The following is a 26,448-nucleotide window of genomic DNA, read 5'->3' as shown; positions in this document are numbered from 1 at the left end:
ATTTTCTAATGGAGCTGATATCTTACCACTCAATTAATTTCCGAGTCAAGGCCCAATTTGAGTTCTGAATCACCTTCTAGTTTTACTTATAAAGGACTTTTCATTAAGCCAAATTAAGTCGATGGAGGTCCAGTTGTTTATTATCTAGCACTAAACCATTCCTACAAAAAGACACCTGTGCAAGCCATTTGGCTCTAGTCAACTATTTTTTTACAATTTAATTATGAATATAATTAGAATGAGTTAAGAGACAAGCTAGGCATCAGCCATAAAACTTCTAGTTTGCTAGAACACACACACACACACACACACACACACACACACACACTGATTAAAAAGCAACCACAACAAAAACCCCCGCCAAGTCTGTGAGAATGTTAGCTTGCAGTGGAAATGTTAGTGGAAGGGTAGTACTTGTAAAATCTACCTTTATTTTAATTTCAAATTTCCTTGAAATGGTGCTGTAGAGTCTATTTTTATACTCCATTATTTTTACATCTCTGGTTTCTTTGGGGTGACCCTTTAAACCCTGCTTTTTACTTTCTACAGTTTTAAGGCGATTTGTCACTATCTTGCATTCAATGTTTAGCAACTGTTTGTAGTCAAGTGCCTTGCAAGCTCTGTTTCTTTTCTCCCAAAGAATGTCATCACGGAGTTGATGATGCATCAGAAATAGTTTGACCAAAGGGCGAGATAAAGTCAAGAGTAAAGAAAATATTTGCAAATATACTTGACTGGCTTTTTTCCCCAATTACTTACTGAAGGCATACTTTAGAGGTAAAATGGCATGATGACCATAGAGGGAGAAGAAAAAAAAAATTCGAACATGCAATAGATACTTTCTGCCATAGGCAATGGCTTTAATTTAAATCATTTTTATATGAGGCTAATGTGACTGATAGAAACACAGGACTATGAGTCGTATTTAAGGACTCGCATGGGATATGCTCTACCTTTGATGACTAACAGCCTGCATTTTAATGGTGTTCAGTCAGTCTTATGGATACCATTTCTCACAATTTGTTTTATTGCTTAATTGATCAGTATTTACAAACACTGGACATTAAAAAAATATATTGTCTTTAAATGCATGTGTGACTACAGCTTTTAAATTGAAGACTTGTATGGAACATCATCATTGTTTCATTTTGTCACTGGCTTGCCTCATCTCTCAGTGTTATATGCATATATGTACCTATGTATATGCATATACAGAAAATAAGCATGATATATAAAATAACCATTTTATATACAATAACATATAAATATAAATGCTATATATTAAAAATAAGTAATATATAATGTTTTTATATACACAAAATATTTACTTCAGAAGACTGGAAAAGATGACAAAGGAACTGACATTGGACCCAGAAGGTCATTTTGATCGAGTAATTAGCATCGGTTGCTATCCCATGGTGGTAAATATACAGCACATTGCTCAGGGCTGGAAGGAAATGCCATTATTTTTGCATACAGAGGCAACTTTGGAAACTCAAAATACAATAAATCAACAAATGCAAACTCACATGTTCTAGTGAGAGCCCTAAAGAGCTGAGGTGAAGGTGCCTAAAATGAGACTATCAGACAGTCCTTGAATAAAGGAGCTTTGATCCAGGCTTGAGTCAACTCTCTAAGCCTCTCCCTTACAAATGATAAAAAACACATCTTGTAAGTAAATATATGAGGTAATTTCTCTTTACTCCCCTCTCATCTACTTATCAAGCTACAACAGTGTCACTATCATCTCGACTCTTGTGATCATTTAGAGTTGGAAGAAGGCAGATGGAAACTACCAGACTGAGAGCTTCTGTGGCATGGAGGGGAGCTGCTGCCATACCTATGTAAGCTAGGAGAGGGAAAGTATGTAGTGAGCAGAAAGAGGGCTCCACAAAGATGTCTACACTTTAATTCCTGGAGCCTATGCCTATGTTACCTTACAGAGCAAAAGAGATCTTCCAGATGTGATGAGGATAAGGACCTTGGGATGAGAAAAATGATACTGGATTATTCAGGTGGGCCCACTGTAATCACAAGGGCCCTCAAAAGTGGAAGAGGGAGGCAGGAGAGAGTCAGAAGGGGATGTGTCAATTGAAGAGGTCAGAGTGATGTGATTTAATGTGATTGCTGTTTCTGTAGGTGGAGGCCAGGGACCACTAGCTAAGGCATGCAGGCAGCCTCTAAATGTCAGAAGAGGCAAGGAAATGGATTCTCCCTTTGAGCCACCAGAAAGGAATGCCGACCTGTGGACACTTTGCTTTTAGCCCAATGAGACCAGGGTCAGATGTCTGTCCTACAGAACTATCAGATAAGAAATTCCTGTTATTTTTAGGCCAATGAGTTTGCGATAATATGTTATGGTAGAAATAGGAAACTCATACACATGTCCTCTGGAAAACAGTGGTGCTTGCTCAGAAAACAGACAGAAATCCCTGGCTGAGCACCCGGAAGCAGTCTTGGCTTGTTGCATGTTGTAATTCGATACAAGTGAAAAACTGCAAAAAAGAATACTAATAAAACATAAGCTTGAAATAGTTACTCATGTGAAATAGGAAAATAGCATTGCATATAGCTAAATACATTTCAAAAGGGAATGGGTGAGCAATTGGTCATAAAAATAATAGGGTAAAGGGTTAAAAATATATTCAGACAGGATAACATTAAAGCATGGATGCTTTTAATGTTGAGGAGTAAATATTGAAGCATTGCCCATCCTTGGAAAGTTCTACCTTATTTCTAACCTAAAACTCCATTATCAAAATTTCTGATCATTAAATTTATTTCTAAACTTGGTTAAAAAAAAGGAAAGAAAAAATTGGTTGTGGATTTACATAGGACATATAGGTCTTACATAGGAAGACATAACAGGCAGATATTTGTCAACAGCTAGTTTGTTATCCTATGAGCAAGATTTCTTCTAAATAGTCCCCCAAAGGCAATGTATGATGATGGAAAGTATTTATGTTTTAGAGTCTGGAATTGAATGCTAAATCTAATCTTTTAAGCCATATGAACTTTGGAAATATTTATTACTCATTTTACTCCTCTGAAGAATTTATTTCTTTCAAGTCATCTATTGGGTCCCTAATATTGAATAAGGAAAATGCTATCCTAGTTAATTCTCATAGAAACATTATAAACTAGAAATTATTTTCCATGGGATCTTTCTACTTCTCTAATATCTCCTGCTTTGTTATTTTGAGGGTTAAGTGAGATAATTGTGAAAAATGACAAGTTTTTCTCCTCTCTTTCCCTATCTCAGGGACTTGGGAAAAATGCAGACATTAAATCAGAAAAGACACTACTTGTCTCCATTCTTTGGATATGGAGAGTTACCGGAACGAAAAAGATAGGACTAGAGGTAAGCTTAGTACATTTCCTAGGATTTAGATATACTGGAAGTGTCTAGACCCCCTGCAAGACTTTAGCCCCAAGATTGCATCACAGATCATAAAACTCGATAGCTGTGCTTTTGTCCTGAGTTCACATTTACAGTACTAATACTGCTTTCACCACAAGTCATTTCCAGGGAATTAAGTCCTTGCAGTCAGTGGGTTAAATCCCCACGAAATAACCTGCGGTGACCCAGTTGCATTGACCTCAAATATAGAATTTCAGATCAATAGCTGCAGTACTTGGATTCTGAAATATAAAACAATCTCTGGTGTTTTTGTTACCCCAATGAGTGTTATCAGACAGGGGATCACCATGGCAATTACAGGTTCTTATCATATTAATGTTTGTATTTGGTCCAAAAAGAAACTATTTAAAAAAGTAAATGCCTTCTGTTCTTTTTTCTCAGAATATGTAATAATGACTTTCAAACATATAATGAGAATTAACAGTAATTCCAACGGCACAAGTGGTCATTAATTGCTTGTACATGAAATAACATTTCCTCCTCAGAGGGCAAAGCATTCCAGTTCGAAGTAAAATTCCTTTTGGTCTGCTCTCCTTTAAACTCTGTCATGAAAGGATAACAGATCTCTCAATCTCTCCCGAATAAAAATGTTAAGCCTAGGATTGGGGGTAATGAAAGAGAAAAGGGAAATAATGCTATAGCGACATGAACTGTAACATTGACTGACATGGCGTTTTGCTAGTGTCTGACCAAGGAGCAGAAACCACTTCAAGTATTTACACAAACAGAGGGAATTAATTAGATGCAGGGAACTGGTTACCCATGTGATGAAGATGCTGAGAGCCCAGTAAGGAAGAGTGAAGTAACAGAGAACCCAGCCCCTGCAGGAAGATACTACCAGGCTGGACGGGCAAAACGAGGAGGGTCCGCATCACTGGACGGCAGCTGGAACCAGAGCAGGCCTCTCCAGTCAAAGCGGAAGCCATGGAAAAGATGGAGCCTCAGGTAGAGAAACTACCTGAACCAGGTGGGTGGGCAAGGAAGAGGGCGTGGAGGATAAACTAATAGACGAGCTGGCCTTTTCCCTCCCCCTCCCTCTGCTCCCTACTGCCAGGCCCTGCACCGGCTGTGGCAGCAGGAATCCAGCCCTCAAGGGCACCTGTGAGATGTAGCTGGCTGGGGTCAACCGTCCTACGTTACAGAGCACAGGGTGGGGGGCAGAGATCGGATGGCCGAGAGGCCCAGAGCCAGCATGTATGGACATTTTCCCCATGCATTTCCTTTACCTGCTTGGTTCCTTTTCAAAAGAAGTCCTAGAACTCACAGGCAGGTCTATGGAGCTTTTCACTGTGTAGATTTTACAGGAGTCAGTGAGGGCTATGATAAAACTCATCACCCTTTTGGGCCTGGATATAAATGTCTTTATAGTAGAAAGATTTTTTACTCGATTGGTACACAATGGGGTAAAAATACCTACTCTGGTGTAGTTTTACCATTGCCAAAAAGGAGGTGGCCATTCTCCCATTGCTTAAGGATACTTGAACATGAACTACCAACCAGAGCTGAGATTCGTTGCATTTAGAACACCAGAACTGACTTCAAGATTCTGCCAAAAACACATGGGTTAGTAGATCTATGTCTCTGTCCAACATGGTCACGTATTTCTCCACCATACAACCCTCTTTGTTAGTCCTTCCATTTTATATAGTAAGAAATAATAGGTACCGTTTTGAGTTAGGTAAAGCAAGGTGGTTAAGTTGATTCTCCTTGCCTTAAACAATAAACGAAAAACTTCCTTCTTGTTTTTATATTACATTCTCAGACATAGCTTAATTGAAGAAACACTGTTAGCATCTGTACCGTATCCTACATTTTTAAAGGACTTTCTTAAGCACTCTCTTTTGTTTTTGCCATAACCCATTTTATCCGTGTTGCCGAAAATTCTTGCAATAGCCATCCGTCACAATAGCACGCTGCGCCTTCAACTCTGCCTTGTTCCCTTCTGGCGATGCCAGTGTTTCGGAAATTCTGTTAAGTGGGGGTTGAGTCTATGGTAGCGCAGAGATGCTCCTACTCTTTGTAGAAATTCAAAGGACATGCCCTCACATGGGTTCTGAGGGCCTGCTTCCCCTATCTCTCAAGCTGAGAGAGTGCGTTGCCTTGTATCTTTATAATCAAGTGAACTAAGGAAGATTAAATGATGGGTTTCTATATCACAGCCCTCAAATCAGCACATGTACAGGTATGTGTACAAATAACATAATCCGCACCTAAAAGTCTGGAGGACGTGATGGGAAATTTGTATGACTTCTTTAAATACACATCATCAGAAATAGGTACGGAAATGCAAGTTCCCCAGCTTCCTACCAGAACACTGTGCTAACATTGCAAATCATCTTCCATGCTCACCAGCCATGTTCCAAGACCAAACACCAGAACAAACTGTTACGGATATGCAGGCTTATTTATTATTTTCTTTATTCCTCCTTTTAAAAAGTTGAGCCTGGAAACCATAAAATACTGTTCTCCTTGAGAAGCAGAAAGCTCATGAAATACAAAGTCATGACAGGGGTTGGGAGGTCCAGCCTCACCTCAAAACCCATCATGAGAGCACCTGCTACTACAGTCAACAAGAGCAACAATGACAACAGCAAAATCTTGAAATTGTGAGAAGACAAGAGCAAGACCTTGGCAAAATAAATTTTGCTATATCCCTCTTGATATCTTCTGGTGGCCAGAACTTTAAACAAGTATGAAGACTTGTGAAATGGGAAACAGAATAAAGGGCATATCGAGGGCCTATTCTCCAACATGGGCCCCCAAACCGCCACTTCCACTAACGGGAATGCTGTGCACACAGCCACCCATATCAGACCTCCTAAGCAGAGCATTTTTTTTTCCTGGAAATTTTTTTCATTTAGACTTTAATTAAGCCCCTGCCAGTCTTGCAAGCTTTTTAATTTTACCTTTCTTTCTTCTTTCTTTCTTTTTCCTCCTTGAATCAACTTGCTCACCATGAAACTTTTTAAAGCTATCACAATTATAGGTAGTGTACCCTCAGATACTAAATTTAGATGTACTAGTGGTTGCTTCCTGAAGCATCAATAGCAAAAGTTTCCTTGCATTTGGAAAGATTTTCTTTCTTTCATTCATTCATTCATTCATTCATTCACTACTCATTTTTACATAAGTGTGTGTAGTCTGAATGCAAAAACAATAGAAAAGGAAGCTTCCTGGAGTGAGTGTACAACTACTACTGGTTAGTATGTGATATAATTCAACCTCCTACAAAGTCACCAGTTTAACCAAAGAAGCCTGCCATTACTTAATTTAATATTACACTGTTCATAAGCACATTGTAGCTGACTATTTACTGGTATTGGTGGATGAAGGATGAGGAAGCCTCGAGAGGGTGATGCCTGAGTTGATGATTTAACACATCTTTTATGAAATGTACTGAACGTCATTAAGTTCTCTTTCAAGACCCTTTCGTACTCAAACTCCTTGCCAATTCCGAGACTCTAAAGGTAGGCATTGAGCATGCCAAAGCTGATCCCTTTAAAACAGATTCCGGGAGAAGCTATCTTCATTTGAGGAGGTTTCGTTGAAAATTGACCACTCTAAGTCGGTTACCCTCTTCTTTTTTTAAAAACAAAAAGCAAAACCCAAACTCAGATATCACTGCAGGGCCAGAAATAAAAATAAGCCATCAAAAACACAAAACGAAAATGAAACATATTGGGGGTATTATCATCTCCACGATTGCTATTCTTGCCATTCTTCCTGTTTACTTAATAATTCCATGCTGCCAGGTCACCCCACCAAGCGCTCCTGTCTGTGAGGTTACTTACTGATGGCTTCCACAAACCGCTGAAAGAAACTGTAAGGGAAGAGCGGCTCAGGCAGCTCCCGGAAAAACATCTTCAGTGCTCCGGTGACAACGTGGATGTCCTCCCACTGGCTGTCGTCCAAATTCAGCTTCTCTTCTGGGAAAACACGAGGAGAAATGGAACAACTGGTTTTAATGAAACAATTACAAGACACTAATTATTATGTTAATGTTTGCCTACTATCATCAGCAACCGTTAACAGCCTTCTGCACCTAGAGGTTTGGTGCTGTGCATGGTTTTTTTTTTTCCCTTTTTCCGTAGGAAGGGAACATTTTCAATGGAATACCATCTGTAGGAATGCAGCTAACAAAAAAAACAAGAGACACAAAGAGACAGTGCCATTGACACAGTATGTCAGATACATTTATTCCCATAATGCATCAGTATGAAAATTAGCATCACGGCTCAACATGATTCAAAGCTATTTGGTTTTGAGGCCGAGGGGCTAAGAGTTGCCAATGATGGCCGGCTCAAGGGACCGGCCTAAAGGCCTTGCTGAGCCAACAGGAGACATATGCTAAACATGGCAATAGAAAATGAGTTATTGCTTTACATGTGTTAGCCTTGCTATGTACAAGGGAATAATGGGTAACACTTTTTTGCTTTTTTTTTGCTGAATATAAAGTCAGCAAGGAATAGAATACTGAGTGAGAAAGGATATTAATTCCTTCTTACTGCTTCAAAAATATCTTTTTTTTTTTTTTTTTTTTTTTTTTAGTTTTCATCTCAGCGAGGAAAATGTGCCCAGCAACAATATTAGACAGACCCCTGTTGGCCTACGGAGGCTATGCAAAGCTGTCAAAAATGATAACACACTAAAGACAAACCACAAGTGCTTACCAACTCCGCCTAGAAACAACAGACATGTTTGCTTGGGAAGCTTGAGTGAGTTCAGACATTTAAATATTAAAGAACATAAATGCCAAAATGAAGTTTTTAGAAGAAATAAGGGCACACTGGACAATTATTTTCTTCTTGCTAGCGCTCAAAAGGAAAGTCTGGAATCATTCTCCCCCAAGAAGAGGATGTAGCAGGGTCTGAAAGGGACATCTTTACATACCACTAAAAGGAAGCAAGACAGAAAAGCATTGCTGCTGATCCGTAGTATTTGTCTTTGTAAGCATGCAACGTGAAAAAGACCTTGAATTCTGGGCTGACTAAAAACTAAAGCTAACCATTTTAAACAACCTGGGAGGAGGTGGTTAACTGAAAAGCCTGGTATCCTGGCCAGAACTTAACAGGTATTTGGTCAACTGGAATTTTGTTTCTTTCCCGATGTCTTGGGTTCGCATTCATATGACCCCTTGGTGTCAGTTTTATGAAGCAGAGGAGAATCTACACCAAAAATGTGAGAAAAGCTGAGGATTGTCACTGTGGGGAATCTCTGCATGGGCTGCTTTGCTAATAGTGTTCACATCTTTTCAAAATCTTAGCCGAAATCTTTATCAGACCTCTTTTTCTAAATGAACTATTATTTCCAGGGCTGGTAAGTGACGTTCCTGTTCAATAGGACGTTTGCAAAGAGAAGGAAAGAAGGTAGATCTGTTTATTTCAGATGGGCTCTTTTCTTCTTCCCTTTCAGTCTTCATTCTTACCTCAGTCATAACACAATAATATGATCCACAACAAAATCAGCGGAGGAGACCTTCTCTCTGCCCTGCAATCATTTTTGATTGATTGTATTTCAACAATTAGTCTTTTATTTGGCTACGTACTATTGAAATAGGCCGACAGCATCTTAGCAGGCCAGCTTTAAACAGTCAACTGTTAACAATAGCATCAAAAAGGGAGACCTGATGGGGTTTACTGTCACTTTAAAGAACGGGGTTTTCACATTGTTGAAATCTGTCAGATATTTTGAAATGTCCCTCTCACTATGGTGCCACACCCCCTGCGTGCCCTTATAATAAAATTGGTTTTACTCCTGATTAAATCATTTTCTCCCTACCCACTACCATACTTCTCATAATGGACCTGTGCGCTCTACAGCTGGTGTTCTTCCCATGGTACCAATTCTTACTTTATCTTTTAAGCACTTTGCTGCTAAGATCTCATGCAGAGTGCTTATGTTTTGTTAAGAGCTTCATTCTTAGAGAAATAGCTTAACACATGTTCTAAAAATGTTGTACAACTTATTGCTTAAAACACATTTAGAAAATGTATAAGTACTGTAGCTTTGGCACTGAACTTTAAGTGGAAACCTAAACACACACACACACACACACGCACACATGTGCTCTCACACACACAACTATCTTTACCAAATATTTATCAGAAAAGTCCAAGACAAAATACCATTCTGGTACACAGGTTCAAGATTGCCAAAGGAAAGTATTCAGTAGGTAAAAAAGAAAACAGTTTTATCTGGAGCAAGAAAACAATAAGAACAACTGCTTGACCGTTGATATTTGTCACCCCCAAATAAACATCAGTTTATTCAAGTGATTGTGAAAATGGGATATTTCAATATCCATGAAAAAGAAAATCTGCCATCAATAAATACCATTTGATGATACTCACTTGAAATGACATATAATACCAATATTGGCTTGTGTGATTTAAAACAGCATTCCTACTACGTAGTCTTCATTTAAAAAAACAAAGCAGAACAATGTGTAGCCCTCCACAAGTAGCTTAAATAAATAGTATGGCAAGCAGGTGGAAAGAATCTTTTGAAATATAAAATCTATTCTTTTATAAAGTTTTTTCATAACCAACCAAGTCTAAGATTACTCGTAAACTGGTGGGCTTTAAGGAATATTTTTCAAGGCCATTGTGACTTATCTAAACATGCAGTTATGTCCATATACAAAATGAACTGACCATACTTGTATCTTGGTTTTAACAGGTATCATTATAAACACATTTGTATTATTTGATAGACACTTTCTAACTAATCTGTTAGGGGTGGTGACATCTTACGCTTCTCCCTTTTTTCAATAAAGTAGGGTTTCTCAATGGTAAAGCACTGTTAACATTTGGCTCTAGATAATTCTTTGTTGTGGGGGCTTTGATGTGCATACTAGGATGTGTAGGAACATTGCTGGGCCTAACCCACTAGATACCAGTAACACTTCCCAGTGGTCATGATAAAACATCCTCAGATATTGCCAACTATCTCCCAGTGGCGCAAAGTTATCCCCAACTGAGAACCACTACAATGAGCCGTAAGAATCTATAGAAGTTACCCAATAAATATTGATTTTGAACGTTACCTGAGGTAGGCAGAGAACTAGAAAACTAGATACACTCATACTGAGATTTCTTTACTAAGAACTTAAGAATTGGTCATTATAATGGACAAAATCAAAACCTTTTACAGAATAAAGTCCATGTGACCACATTCCAGGGTGCTTTGCAGCAAAAACAATAACCAACCATAGTGCTTACACTATACTGGGGACTATGTTATGCATTTTAGATTCATTATCTAAAGTAATTGTCTCAATAAGACCATGAGGGCCATGTTATTGCTATCATCATCTCTATTTTACAGACAGGGAAAATGATGCATGGGTAGATCAAGTAACTCTTCCATTGCTGACAAGTGATGAATCCAGAGTAAGAAGCCAGCAAACTCTCCCACCCCTCAAAACCACTGTGTTCAGACTTGATCTTGACTGGCAGAAGCTGAAAGGGAGAAGGCAAATAAGTGGTCATTGCAAGGGGGTGGGGGACTGACTATTACTTCAAGATAGTGACTTTTACATTTTATCCCTAAATGTCTTACTTGAGGCTATGCTTTTCCCTCTAAACCGACTCTGATCTTTTGTAATTACTCATTCACAGGAGGAACAGATTCTTCTATAAACAGATATAAACAAACTGGCAATAGAAAGGAACTACATTCCTTTGGAAAGGGGCAGGGCATGGAGCGAGCTGTCACGTGGGCATGTGGTGAAGAGGACATATGAGAGAGTGGGAAAGGGATTATACAAAACACCAGGCCTGGATTCACCACTAATTCACCATATATCTGCTTACTTGTTTGTGAAATGAAGATAGTTAGAAGGATAGTTGTTGTTATCAAATGAGAAAATGTATCTGAAAAACATTTGGAAAGCACAAGGAAACAAACATATCCAAGGTGTTACTATGAAGAGAAAGGTGAATAAAGGCCAAAAAAGCGAAATACATCAAGGATTAAGGCAATCAGCATCGACCATCCTGTTGTTTTAGGGGATTTACCTAAGCGTACTGCAGTGTGTCACATGACATCAATAGAAACTTGACATGCTAGAGTCCAGTACTGGGAAGAAGACTGGCTGAGTCATGATATCTCACAATCCTTACTCTGATAAATGTGCTTTCTCCTGGCCCTCGAATTAGGCTTTCTTAAATTCATTTTGATCATGGTTTTTGGCTTAAAGCATTTAAACAGAATTGCAGATATGTCAAGCTCTTGAATTCAAACACTATGTGACCTCTATGAGATCACCAAGACACACATCTATATTTTGTACCTCAATAAGGCCACCTTGAAATGCCCTTTCTTTCAGGGTCTTTTATGTATTTTATTTATTTTAAGTAAAAACATTTATATCAAGCTACTTATATTCGAAAGAAAAAAATAGTTAATAACTATTATGAACAATCCTTCTTAAAAATGGAGAATTGAAAGATGGACCTTTGATAGTGATGGCAGATCCTGGTAATTTCCTCGGGAAAAAGGCATGTTTATTAGTTCAATCGCCACTTTCCTCATACATTGCTCTATAGATTGGTAAAACCAGAAGTTGCTATATCTGCTCTGATTTTAACTAAACTCACTGTGCTGATTGAAATGTGACTGCAGATAACTTGAACTATACAGAAGTGAGTAGTGACATGAATGAAGAGGTACTTCTTTGTGTATTGAGGAAGTGCATGTTTACCTTGTTGTTTTTTCCAGGCACTTTTAAAGCTTCTTTCCAGCTTTCTTTAACCTTTGTAATAAAAGAAGAGGAAAAGACACCCAGCTTTCCCAGGATGTGGGGAGAAGAGCTCTGATTTCATTAATATAGTGACAAGAACCTATTACATGGTAAAACTCTCATAAAGGATGTGGTCTGCTTCCCGCGCAGATGACCATTCAGAAACCTTATCTGAAAGGCCTACTGGGTACATGAAAGCCAGAGTCTGAATGAAAGAGATGCCAGAGGGACTACCGATCTGAAAAATAATAATATGTCTGGCCATAAAATCAAACTGGAAGATTAGTTATTAAAGTGGATAAGACACACTGTTTATCTGTAAGGACATAGCCGATTTTTAGTTTATCACTTAAAGGAGTGGATCAAAAGGAAGTTGGTTGAATCATTCAACTAGCTCAACCTTTCCTGTTATGCTGGCCCTTAAAGTGACAGTTCAGTGTGATTTCCAGTAGATTAGAGAGCCTCCAAATTCTCAAACACAGTGATGCAAACCCTGTGTCAAAGTACCATCCTTCCATTCTGCACTCACTCCAGCCCCTTCCTAGGGCAACCTGGGCCTGCATGAGACTTTGGTGAGGACATTACTTTAGAAAACTTGACCAAATGGCCAGTTAATTTGTTAGTTCACTTAATTTGTATTAAATAAACATAGATGGAATAGAGACTACATACCAGGGCTGTATTGTGTGCTTTTCAAAGCCAAAACTGTGGAGGCTGTTTTATATTCCTCAAAGGAGAAGGTTCCACCAGGTGCTCAGAAATATTATTCATTTTACATCTTATGTCTATTCCCCAGAATAAGACCCTACTGATCCTTGCAGACAAGCAAGAACAAACTCCAAGAATAAACCCATCACCTGAAAAAATGTGCAGGGTGTCTGTTATGGGCTGGATTGTGTCATCCTCAATTCATACGTTGAAGTCCTAACCCCCAGTACCTTAGCATGTGACTGTATTTGGAGATGGGGCCTTTAAAGAGGTAATTAAGGTAATGAGGTCATATTGGGTGGGGCTTAATCCAATATGACTAACATCCTTGTTCAAAGAGAAGATTAGACACAGACATGTAATGAGGGAAGACAGCGTGAAGAAACAGGAAGAAGACAGCCGTCTACAAGCCAAGCAGAGAGGCCTCAAAGGAAAGCAACCCTGCCAACACCTTGATCCTGGACTTCTTGCCTTCCTAAATATGAGCAAATAAATTTCTGTTGTTTGAGCCCACCCAGCTCCCAGTCTGTGGTACTTTGTTCTGGCAGCCCTAAAAAAATGAGTATTACGACCAAAAGTTTGCATAGAGAAAGATTCCATGTTCCTGGATCATATCTAAACATTTTCTTAACACAGGGGTTATGCCACACTTATGAAATATAATAGACAACAGAAAGCTGTTATTTTATTCCAGATGAATAAAAAAATTATCTAGATTCAGAGAACGGGTTTGAAGCTGGAATTAGTTGGATAATAACTTGCTTCTTTAGACTCAACCCAACTATTTGAAATGATTTGTTCTATAAACATGCAGGGTACTCTCTATCTTGGCCTCTAGACAGAGAATAAAATTATGATTGCCATTTTCTTACTCATTCTTTTTTCCAGCTACTACTTCTAAAGTGCAAATATTACATTGCTGTTATAACCTCAGACACAAAATACTAGGGAACATTTAAAATGTTCTCAGGAAATACTCAATGCAAGCTTAATCAACTTTCTATGACCATTGTATTTATCAAAGAAGGAGGAAAGTGGTTTTAAATATGAAACTTTGTATTCCAAAACCAAGGAGATTTGGTCCTTACAATTTATCATAGTAACTTCCAGGAAGCTATGAGCAGGCCTACATTTAAAAATGGTTACTTTACGGTAAGAGAACATGGTTGGATCTGGGCGGTTTTGCCACCTGGCCTACAAAATATAGTTTTGTGTGGCCAACTTAGTAAGAAAGAGGGAGGAACCAAGGAAATAACCAGAAACTCTCAAAGATACTAAAACTAAAAACAAAGAAAACAAGACAAAAAAAAACAAGCTTTTATTTCTTAATGGGATGTTTTGGCATGCCACGTTGGCTTGCTTTCTGTGTATTTCATGTTGTGTATATTCCTTTGCAAATCACTTAGGAAGCCCAAGGTATGCAAATAATGTCACAGGCTAATATAAAATATCTTTAGTTACTCTCTTTGAAGGAAGCGAAACAGCCTTCTACTATAACCAGCACAGGAACTGGGTCAGCAATGAGAATGTCTTATTTTTATTTTTCCTCAGATTTCATTTGAATGTAAATAATAACATAATAAATAGGTACAACTGAAACTTGTGAAGCAAGCACCACAGATGGAAAGTATAACAAATGTGTCATTGCTTTGTGCATTTTTAATTTATAATGGCATACCATAAAACATCTCCCCATCATCATAACTCCATGTATAATGCCACCTTATAAAATGATGTTATTGACATTATGCTTCTCTCCAGGCTTTTAGATATTTTTTGTCTCGGCATCTGAGAAGAGGTAGCCCTGTTCAGAGTCTAACAGCACCACCACCACCCACAAAATGAATTGATTTTATTTGTGAGGATCGCACATTTAAAAAAAGGATATATTTCGTGGTACCAATATATAGTTCTTTAATGCCTTTCATACTCAGAGCTTCCAACACTGCTCTTATTTCCATTCAGTCAAAGGCTTTTTGTGCTGTGCAGACACCATACACAATGGTTCATTTTATTTGACCGTCTTCTCCAAACAGATTCTGAATTTGTTTGAATTCCATGGATGATTTCATACATTACATACTCCAAAGGGTAGAGAATCCGTAGGATTACATTTCAACAAAGTCATTTTTGCGTTTCCTTCATTCTCGGCTCTAAATTTCAATACCATTGCTATTTGTTCCCTCAAAGTTATATTACGTTTGTAAATATCAAGCAGAAGTTCAGGTCAAAACATATCTCATAATGATATCTAGGAAATAAATACTACTAAATCTATAAATGCCCATCTACAGATAACATTTCTATTGTAGGTATCTGCACATGCATCCATGTTATTTAAAGTGCTGGCTTCCTCACTGTCAGCTTCCCTCCTAATTTTGTGTGAGAATTAAATGAAGTAATGTATGTAAATGATTTAGTACAGGCTTGTTATAACGTTATTAGAAAATTTATTTGGACATTATCTTCTTGGTCGGCCAGACTTTGGCAAATGTTTCCAGAATCTAATATGATTTCTAGCTTTTATTATTCCCTTTACTACATGGTTGGTGTTTGTGGGGTTAGAAATGGTATCATTTAGCAGGAAGGACTGGGCTCTTTGCTAGTTTAGAAGTCTCCCGTCTGGAAATATTTCATTGGGGAAAACAGAAATAAAAGGTAAACAAAATTGGTAGATTAAGACAGAGCCACTCTTATTCGTTGAAACCATTTTATTCCTAGATAAGATATCAATTAAAGATAACAAAAACGAAGAGAATGTTTGGCAATCATTGAGGATCATTTTCCCTCTAAATTATCTCGACTAATTGATTCATGGGAATAGTTAAACAAATTTTCTATTTCGTATCACAAGAGCTGCCAGAGTTCTTCAAAGGCATATGAGATCGGACTTGGGAGATCTCTAAGTTTTACAACTGCTTGCATAAGCTTGGACAGAATACCTAGATCTCCATGCATCAGTTTCTTTGTGAAACCACCAAATAACGCGATCTTCTTAATTCTGTATCTATGCAATCTTTTCAGTCCAGAATAGTGATTTAGATTCTTTAATGAACCTATTATCAATAACCGGTTATTTTGTTTTTGTGAATGAAAAGTTTTAGAGATTTCTTTTTTTTTTCCACCTCAAAAGATAGTCTGTCTGTCCGACTCTAGGGGCCTCCAGTTTTCAAAGATATGGAGCATAAAATCACCCTATGTCCCTTTCTTCCATAACTTTGGAGAATCATAATTCACACAAATAGTTCACAGTATGGACTGCTTGTATTACAAAGGAGCTATAAAAAGTAGTTGATAAAAATTGTCAAAACACTTGATAACATACTTGAAAACCTACATTGTTTAATATGAAGAGTGTGGTGCTTATTGCTATTTTAAAAGTTTTTATTTATTTTATTTTAAAATGGAAAATGCATTCACACAATTTAAAGGTTAAAATACATACTGCAGAAGTCTCTTTCTAGTCTATCCCTAGCTAGCCAGTTCACATCCCTAGAGAAAACCCATATTATCAATTTCCTATGTATCCTTTTAAAGCCATTTTTCTATACTCAAGCAATATTACCCTCCACCACCACTTAAAACATAAATAGCAATATAATCTATGTACTGTTCTGCATCTTGATTCTTTTCCCTTGACAATATATCATAGAGATTATTCAAAATCAGGACATAAAGAGCTTCCCTGTTCTTTTTTTAAAGCTGCATATTTAATTTTATGGATGTACAGTAATTTACTTGATCAGTTTTCAATTGCTTAATATTTTGCATAGTGTTAGTGTAAGTTATCTTGTTCTTAGATCCTTTACATCTAAGTATAAGTATGTACTGTGTGAACAAAACAAATTCTTAGACCTGGAGTTTCTAGATCAAAGATTGTGTGTATATCTAAGATATTGATAGACCTTGCCAAATTGCCCTCATAGCTAGTGCACCAATTTAGGTTACCATCACAGTATTTGAAGACCATGATTCATTGGGAACATGTATTCATTACTGTCTGTCACTCTTCTCAGATGTCCGTAAATTGTGCCTTTAATTTTATAGTTTAAAAAATATTAAAGAATAAAATGAGGAGAGATATAGAGACTTGGACTAAAAATACACATAAAAATCTTGGTAAATGAAGTGAAAAAGTTTGAATATTTAAATGACAATAACTGGTAAACAATTGATGTTTAACAAACATATAACAATAACTACAAATAAGAAAATAAGCCCCAATAACAATAACTATTTTCTGCAAGACAAAATCAGAGAAGGAGACAGACCATAAGAGACTCTTAATCATAGGAAACAAACTGAAGGTTGCTGGAGGGGAGGTGGGTGTGAGGATGGGGTAACGGGGTGATGGACATTAAGGAGGGCACATGATATAATGAGCACTGGGTATTATACAAATAAGACTGATGAATCACTGAACTCTACCTCTGAAAGTAATAATACACTGTATGTTAATTAGTTGAATTTAAATTTAAAAAATAGTAAAAAAAAAAGTAACTGTTTTCTGATGAAATAAGATACTAAATAGAAACAAAGTCAAATAAAAAAAAAAGTGGGTATGCCAAAAATAAATGAATGAATGGAATTCCACCATTTATATCAATTACAGCAATTAATAGTATAGAGTCAAACAAATGAAGTATTGATCAAATTAATTAACATATTCACTCATTAAAACAATTTATGAGACACTTACTAGATGTCAATGCTGTGATAAGTGCAAGAAGCGTGAGAAGAAAGGCAATTCTAAGGACAGAATGAAGTTTGCAAGATGTTTCAGAAATGGTATAATAATCTCTTGAAGTCCTGGCAATTCTCAAGTTCCCCTTAACATCATTGCTAAGATTGTGCTATCTTTAGGGAAGAAGCTATACCCTTTTTAATTTTCTATTTGCTTCATCAATACAAAGAAATGCTCGATTAGTTGCTTAATAAGTACCTCTTTAATAAAGAGCATGATGATGATGATGATGATAGCTATGTAACCCTCCCAAGTCTGAGGGTTTTCTACAGTTCCTCTTATAGAAAGATAGGAAGACATCATTTGCTATGGTCTCAGTGACCTGTTTAGTACTGGGACACATTTTCAAGTGGCCCAGAAAGTTCTGGCCCATAGGAACTTCTATCTTAGCAAACAGAACAGAGATGTACTTGGGTTAACCTCACCACACACATTCCCTTTTTACAGTGCATACAAAGTCAGTGGAGGAAGTTTGAGTGATGGATATGGGAAGACAGAGGCTTTTGCCATGAGGTGCTCTGCTCCTTGCTTCTCTTCCTGTCTCACACTAAAAAATCTGTGGCACTAGCTCTCGGGTCTCTGCCTATGTTTCCTGATGTTACTCAGGTGTCTATACTGTTCATCTCAACTGTGGCCTATGTTCAGCTTCATTTCAGATCCAGCTTCCTATGTTCTTAATTGTCCCTGATAATCCCATCACTCCAGGCACACCCTAAATATTTTAACTCTCCTGACTTAACCAAAAACTTTCTTTGGTATCTCTCCTCCAAACAGGTTTGTTCACATAAATCTTTGTATCCTCAGTGCTTAGCCTAGTGCCTCATGCCTGGTGTGCTCCCTTTTACTGCTTATGGATAAAATTGTCCAATTTTAAGCTCCTTTGACAGTAGAGGCTATTTCATGGTATAACAATAATTCTGATAAAGGTAGGTCTATGGACATACCCACATATACAGCACAATTTTTGTGTTCTCTTTCTTCATTTTTCTCTTTCAAAACAGTACTAAAGATATAAGTAGGTTGTTCAGTCACTCATTCATTCCTTTATCAAGTATTCATTGAACTCCAATTTTATGCTGGGCATGTTGTAGCTGCTGGGGTGAAACAAGACATAATGAAGACCTGGTTTCTAAGCTTGAGGATCTTGCAGTATATTGGAAATTCAGGCAAATAGAAAAAACATTACAATAAAACATGGAAACTGTTACTACATACTTAGTGTGGATGGCTATGGGAACACAGAAGATGCGTATCTAGCGTGCCCTGGAAGGTGGTCAAGGGAGCCTTCCTAGACTAGGTACACATAACAATTATCTTAGTTTATGAGCAGCTATGTGGACAATGGTGGGGTGGAGGATGGGGGAGAGGGTGGGAAGGGGTATATAAAGAACATGAGAAGTGATGGTCAGGTCAAGAACTGAGGGATACGATGCATTTGTGGAACCACAGGTTGCTGGAGAGCACAGGTGTATAGGTTCCATGTCTCAGATTGCTGAGGATGGAAAGGAAGACACAGGCCAGAGCATAAGGACCTTATAATCGAAATTGGCTGGATGACAGCAGCAGGACTGTGACATTCTAGCAAGATGGTCTGGCAGGAGGGAGCGGGAGGGATCAGAGTGAGTACGCGGGTGAGAGGTGGTGTGTCCGAGAGGCACCATGAGCAAGGAGCTCTGTTGAGAGGCTGCCTTGTGTTAAAATACTGCATATTCACTGTGGAGAAAATATTTAAAAGGAAGACAGGAAATAAGAGACACTCAGGTGTGTTGATGAAACTGTTACATAGCACAGAAAGAAGTCTAGAAAAGTGACGGTTAGGGATGTAAAAGGATTAAAGTTCAGAGACCAATTATTGTGCATCACATTCATCACCGGTTTGGGGAAGTCAAAATATTCTATTTCCTAAAGTTTAGAAAGACCTGCTGGTAGTTGGAAATGAGAATCCGCTTGGATTATCTGATCAGAGATAAGACTTCAATGGTGTTTCAGTATCATGCACTACTTTACTGACTCTACAAAAGGGAATTACAATTAATTGGATTATGCTGGTCTCCACACGCTAATTGTGAGAAAAGAAAGTATAAAGGTGTAACTATTGCTAACAGGTCATATCTATCATCAACCATGGGATTTGCTTTTTTACTTACCAATAAGATTAATTTCTTCTTTATAATCTTTCAATTTGAAGTTGTTTTAATTATAGAGTTTAGAAAATTCAAAGGAAAAAGCAAACCTACTTTCAATGTATTATTAATAATTGACCTCATTTTTTTCATCTTTATGATGAGGGAAAAAGAAATGGAAGACTTGTTTATTGTTTAGAAGAGTTTTACTTACTAAAGATCCCTTTACAAACTTTTCCCAATTTTGATTTAATTGAAAATTATTTTATACTGCATTATCTGTAAAGTGTTAAGCCCAGGGCTATGTTTCTGGGAGTCATGAGGATGTGGTATCTATTTTTAGGGAAATTAATATCTAAAAAAGGACTTAGGTCTGCAAACCCCGAACATTATTATATGGCTAAGTGGAGTGTTAGATTAAAGAGATAAACTACTAGGTAACATGATACAGTTGAGCACTTCCCTGGCACTATTGTAAGTGGTTTGCATGTATTCATTCATTTTATCCTCACACCAACATATGCTATAGGAACTATTATTAGTTCAATTTTAGTGATAGGGAAATGGAGGTCCAGAGATTAAGCAACTTGTCCAAGTTCAGTCATGTATTTAGCTAGAGTCCAATCCATCGGGCTCCAAGCCTGAAACCTTAGTCACTCTGCCATCCTGGAGTATGGACTGGTACATTCTGACTGGGGTTGCTGGGGAAATTTCTCTTCAAGGTTATGACAGCAAGGGATTCATAGAATGTTGATGACTGAGATGGGGGAAAAAAGGATGTTGCAAGCGAGGATTCTACAAATGTGATCCCAGGACTAGCCATTTCAGTATCTCATTGGAGATTATTAGAAATGCAAAGTATTACATTATACTCCAGACCTACTGAAACAGAATCTCTGGGGTGCAGCTGGCCATCTGTGATTTACCAAGTCTTTCAGGTGATTCTGATGCAAGCTAATGTCTGAGAGCCACTATTCTAGCAAACAGAGATGATATGGATAAAAGTTTGATTATTGGCAAGTAGTCTCTTGATGGGTAGTGTGAAGGTGGGTTATGAAATGTGAGAACTCAGCTTGGAAGTTGGTGGAATGCCTTAACTGCCAGGCTAAGAGGTTAAATGTTTAAATGTTCTCCTTTAGACAAGAAGTTGAACAGAGAAATAACATCATTCAGACTATAGTTTATGGAGATGAGTCCGTTGGGAATATAATGACGCATTTGAGAGGTGAGAAAGTAGGAAGATGCAAATTAGTTACGAAGCTATTGTAATAGTCCAAGGAATCAGGAATCAGGAAGGCCAGAACTAAGTAGTGTTGGTAGAAATGAAAAAAAGAAGCTATGTGAGCCCTTGAAATTTAATAAAAGTAGTGGTGGTAAAAGGAAAAGAGAATCAAGTACAACTCCTATTTCTAGCTAAAAGGATGTTTATGTGCTGATGCAGTTGACTTATAGTAGACACCTGAGAAAGAGTAGCTGGGTTTTTTTATTCATTCAATTTGTTCTTGGCAATAAGATGCTAGGGAGTTTGGTTTGGGTATGCTATTGACATAATCATGTGACAATATCTGGTAGCTATCTGATATTTGAATAGGAGCTTAGTAAAGGGAGATAAAAATTGGACAGGTCAATTTGAGAATTAACTGATAGAAGTAAAAGTTGAATAATAACAAAAATGATGACAAAAGCCATGAACCTATCATGTGCCAGTTACTGTGAGAGACACTTTGTTCTGTTTTTTAAGATTTTATTTATTTATTTGAGAGAGAGAGAAAGAGAATGAGGGGGAGCAGGGAGCCTGACTTGGGGAGAGGGGAGCCTGACCCTGGGCTCAATCCTGGAACTCCAGGATCATGACCTGAGCCAAAAGCAGACACTAACCCCACTGAGGCACCCAGGCGCCCCGTGACAGACATTTTAAACACGTGATCTTATTTAGCCTCCATAGCAACCAAGCCAAGTAGTATTATCCATATTTAACATGTAAAGATCTAAGGACCAGAGAATTTAAATAATTTGCTCAAGTTCACACAGGAAGTTAATGCTACAGCTGTTTCTAACACTGTTGCCTCACTCACAAACTATTTTTTAAGACTATCTAAAATAATAAGGGAGGAAAATGGCCATATAGAAACGGAAAGAGCAAGAAGAAAAAAGTGCCATTCAAATTTATGTCCTGGAAGTGAGAATATAATTATTTTTCCACAAGGTTATAAATAAACAGCTCCAGACTATGATGTAAAAGAAAGACCCGACCAACAACATGGATTCCTGTGTTAATAGTTGATCTCCAGTGATCAGCGTCTATACAAATCAGCATGTTTGACAAGGCAGATTCTACTGCAGTTTTGTCTGTAGAGGAGTTGCAGTAGTTTAAAGTATACTGAGTAAGTCACACTTTGTGATTCAGTTTATCTGTGCTAAAGAACACCTATTCATGCAAACCCAATGCTCTTTGATGTGTTACTGGTTAATAACAAAGACTATGGTGTAAACTCTATAGGGCAAAACACATCTAAAGTTGAGAGAAATGAAACACAAGGAACGAGAGGTGTTTTCCCGGTTCAGTAGTTGTATCTCTGCAAACAACGAGTTGATAGTTTGTAATCAAATTGGAAACTTGGTTGGTCAAGTATAGATAAACTGTCAGATTTGTAACTCTCCATCTTAGTCTAAAATATTTAGGAAGACAGTGTTAAATGATGAATGTTGGTTAAAGACATAACATGGTTTTAGGAACATTATTTTCTGAAAATCTAGATTACATTTCCTTTAATGAACAGAGCTATTTTTAGTGATAGAACAGCCATAGGTCAATTTGAGTGTGTGATAAGGCACTTGAATGAATTTGCACAATATGTACCTTTTGCAGATTGTATTTATATACCGAACACACCTTTGCATGTATTTTAAAGACTAAGATTTCTTGGGGCACCTGGATGACTCAGTCGGTTAAGCATCGAACTCTTGATTTAGGTTCAGGTCATGATCTCAGGGTACTGAGATGGACCCCCTAGTTGGGCTCTGCATTCACTGGGGAGTCTGCCTGAGATTCTCTCCCTCTCCCTCTGCCCCTCCACCTGCTCACGCACTCTGTCTCTCTCCAAAATAAATAAATAAATAAATCTTAAAAAAAACCTAAGACTAAGATTTCTTATTTCATTCATTCAGGGGCTCTACTATACTGCACGATCTGCCATTTAATCTTAACTTTCTACTTCACTAAGACCCTGGTCATCTGTTTCCCTTAAACTGGCGTACTTGCTATTCCCAAGTAGGCATTGTATACTATAACCTCCCTGCTTTGGTTCTTGCTCATTCTTGACCAAATTTAATACCGACTTTTTCCTCCTATCCCATCCTACCAATTCCTTAAAGCCCAAAGGAGTCCTTCACATCTCCAGAGATCTTGCCTAGAGCCATCCACTTTTCCTTGATCTCACTCTGCTTTGAAAGCTGAGTATTTATTGCCTCTGACACTAATTTGGGGATTAAGCATTGACAATCCTGGCATTCTTGCATCGTGTCCCCCTGCCCTCTGCTCTCTTGCAGATACCTCCTTTTGGCCCAATCCAGTTGGAAGCCTTTCTACAAGGGGACCTTGGCGATGTGATGCATACAGGTCAGATCCTGGGTACTGAACAAGATAGTGAAGAGTGGAGAACATATGGGGGCGGGGCAGGGGGGAAGGGCGGAGAAAATAACAAGCATATCAATCCAATCTAATAGTCTGTCACTTGAAATATGGAAGTCCAATTGCCCAGAGAAATATTTCAGAACCTCAAAATAGTGTAACTTGGTTTTGAATTTTGTAGAAACTTTATGGGTGGGGACAAAATCTTTTGTGTAAGGACATCCCTAACATCCTTAATCCCATAAAGAAACACATGTACATGCATTTATTTCAATGTATAATTATTGACATAAACACAGCTGCTCTCTATGTTAAAGGAACATTAAGCTCACAAAAGCATGGAAATTCCTACTTAGAGTGCCTACTCCATCCTTAACATGGCTTGTTGTGCCCAGATGCTACATGCATTTTTGTACCATTTAAAAGGTTGATGTACAAAAGCAAAAAGGTGGTAGAAAAATTAACTGAAGAGAGAATCAAGCCATATAGAATTGTCCTATTCTTATATTTTATTATGCTCTAATCTCCATAATGCCTACACACAACAAAACAAATTAAGAATTAAAGAAGAGATAATTTGTAGATTTGGGGATTTGGGGGCAGGAAAGCTACACATGTAAAGATACACAAGACACGTACAGCCAAAACAGAAGAATACTGAAATTGTGTAGTTTATGTTAAACTTAAAATAAATAGAGATTTACACTTCCCTTTAGATCCAGAAATACATGAAAAGTTGCAAGGCAGCCCACAACAAAGCAATTGACAAGAAAGATAGCATCTGCTTTTCTGTCTATTCAAGCTGAAGTTTTTTCATTCTAAATGCAAGCAATGCTTCCCAAGTTAACATAATTAACTCATGACAATCCTGAAACATCATAATATAAGATACAGATGGAAATTCAAAGCTTTAAAAATGTCAGCTAACTGCACCAGGATTATCACTTTTTTAAAAGTGAACAAACCATAATGCTAATTAAAACAGGTGTTTTTATTTCAAACCCTTTTGCGTGTTATGAAATTACAACCAGGGTTATTTATTTATTAGTCTGCTGTGAAACATACATCTTAGAAAAAGGGTATCTGTGAAAACAACAAAGTAAAAAGATAAAAAGGATGACACTCAGCATTGCTTTCTGACACAATGGAGGACCAGTCCTTCAATTAGTTAGTAATTTCTGTGTGACTACTTGACAGAATCTACTAATTGTTAATCTTCCACTAACTATTGCTTTACATAATTAATTATATTCAAATAAAAACAACAAAGACATGTGGGCCAGTTGCCCTTTTGAGAATGTTTTTTTTCACAAACTGGTTCTGCTTACTGACAATATTTCCAGTATGAAAAGATATTAATCTCACAAGAGAAAACATTAAAGTCTTAGCACACTCTTTCACCTTGCTTATAGAACATGAACCCAGCCCCCCCCACTACCACCAAGGACACAACAACAAAAAGCCCTAAAGCTACAGACTGCTTTGCACAAATCTATCCTCGAAGCAATTCATAACAGCCAAAGTCCTTTGAGTTGGGATCTTTCATATTAATTTAGCATTGCATAAAATTCAGAGTAACCCGTCCAGAGGTCAAGCATCATTCATCATTAGTTGAAGTGACATTTTCAACCCTTCCTATTGCAGCTGCTAAGTTGGGGGGAAAAGGTATTCTTTGGGAGGAAAAAAACAAGACACAGAACACAATCCTTGTTCTATCCACAGAAGAGAAAACAAGGTGCCTCTATGTCAGCACGATAATACGCTTAAATTTGGTGATGTCATTCTTTCCTAACCCCAGAGTCACTAAGCACATGGCAGCTGCATTCCTCCACTTAGGAGTTCTAGTGGGGATCTGTATTAACCGTTGTAGATGTAAATGAAGTCCTTTAGTGGGGTGGAGAACATAGCTTTGTGAGTTGAAATGATGAGTTATATCCGAATCCTATCTTGTTTTTGAGAGATTGCAACTTGTTAACAAGGCTGTCCTTGTTCCTGTGGCATCCTCCATGCATAAAAAATTCTGGGAAGCTGAGTGTGATCACTTTTGAAATTGCAAAACAGCATTCCAAGGCTGTGCAGCAAAAGCATTGGCCAAATTAGGACCTATGAAGCTTTGTAGTTCACAATGAAAGATCACTCTCTTTCTTTCTTCTGTGGGATGCCTTCCTTTCTCTGAAACATTAAGGTCAAGACAGGAAACGGGAGTAATTAAAATGAAAAAGCAATCAGAAAAAAATAGATAGCTGCTATTTGACTGATGTAATTCGCAGGGCTTTCGATAATGCATACATGTTTGCTAAATTATGAGACATCTCTTGGTTCTAAAATACCAGGATATCTGCTCCAGGAAGCAAAGTTTCTCTGGCAAATATTCTCAGTCCAAAGACAAGACCAATTTTTCATATTGGTATGAAAAATACCAATAAAAGAAGTAAAATCGGAACATTTCTGCTAAGATTTTCTAGTGATTCTGTCCCTCATAGTAGAATTTTAAAAACAGAGTAGAATTAAAAAAAGAGAGACACATAGTAGAACTTGGTGCTTCCCCAGTTACAGTGTGACTGAAAGATATCTGTAGTAATTGCTTATGATGGGCAAGAAAACCATTTTCCAAATGTTGCAAAAATTAAAACTAAAAATGACTGACATTTCAGTGGGGAGGAGAAAATAATTGCAAGATATTCCTCCACATTGATGGCTTATATTTGAATTACATACGCAGTTATAATTCTGTTGTATTATGTCAAAATTCATATAATTTAGTATTGTCATCTATAATAACTTTCCTACTATTATTTAACCTTCTCATCCACTATGTTTGGCCAAGATCACACCTGTTCAAAGGAGGCGAGTGGAGTAAATAATGGCGTATGAATGAGGCAGGTGAGATCATAGGTCCTTTGGATCCTTACACATGTGGTCAGAGCCGGCAGCGGTCCAATTTTTAGACTTGACCCTGAGGGAAATGTACACCTTCTACTTACATCAAAACCATATGGGATTTCTGGCATTGAAAACTTTTTTACAAAGTAGGCTTTAAGTTTGGATATGGATGTCTCATACACAAGCTAACCAAAA

The 26,448-nt window shown here is 37.6% G+C and overlaps 1 protein-coding gene across 1 annotated transcript in view; it reads right to left on the bottom strand.

The window, feature by feature from the left end:
- Nucleotides 1-26,448, bottom strand: part of ARHGAP15 (Rho GTPase activating protein 15) — a 596,409-nt gene that overhangs the window by 119,653 nt on the left and 450,308 nt on the right. Inside the window, exon 12 of the mRNA XM_026510055.4 lies at nucleotides 7,213-7,347. Within this exon, the coding sequence (XP_026365840.1) occupies nucleotides 7,213-7,347 (135 nt within the window). The remainder of the gene's footprint in view (nucleotides 1-7,212; nucleotides 7,348-26,448) is intronic.

The sequence above is a fragment of the Ursus arctos genome, unplaced genomic scaffold (assembly GCF_023065955.2).
Source record: "Ursus arctos isolate Adak ecotype North America unplaced genomic scaffold, UrsArc2.0 scaffold_1, whole genome shotgun sequence".
Taxonomy (NCBI): domain Eukaryota; kingdom Metazoa; phylum Chordata; class Mammalia; order Carnivora; family Ursidae; genus Ursus; species Ursus arctos.
Note: the sequence above shows the minus strand (reverse complement) of the source record. Positions and strands in the feature narration are given on the sequence as shown.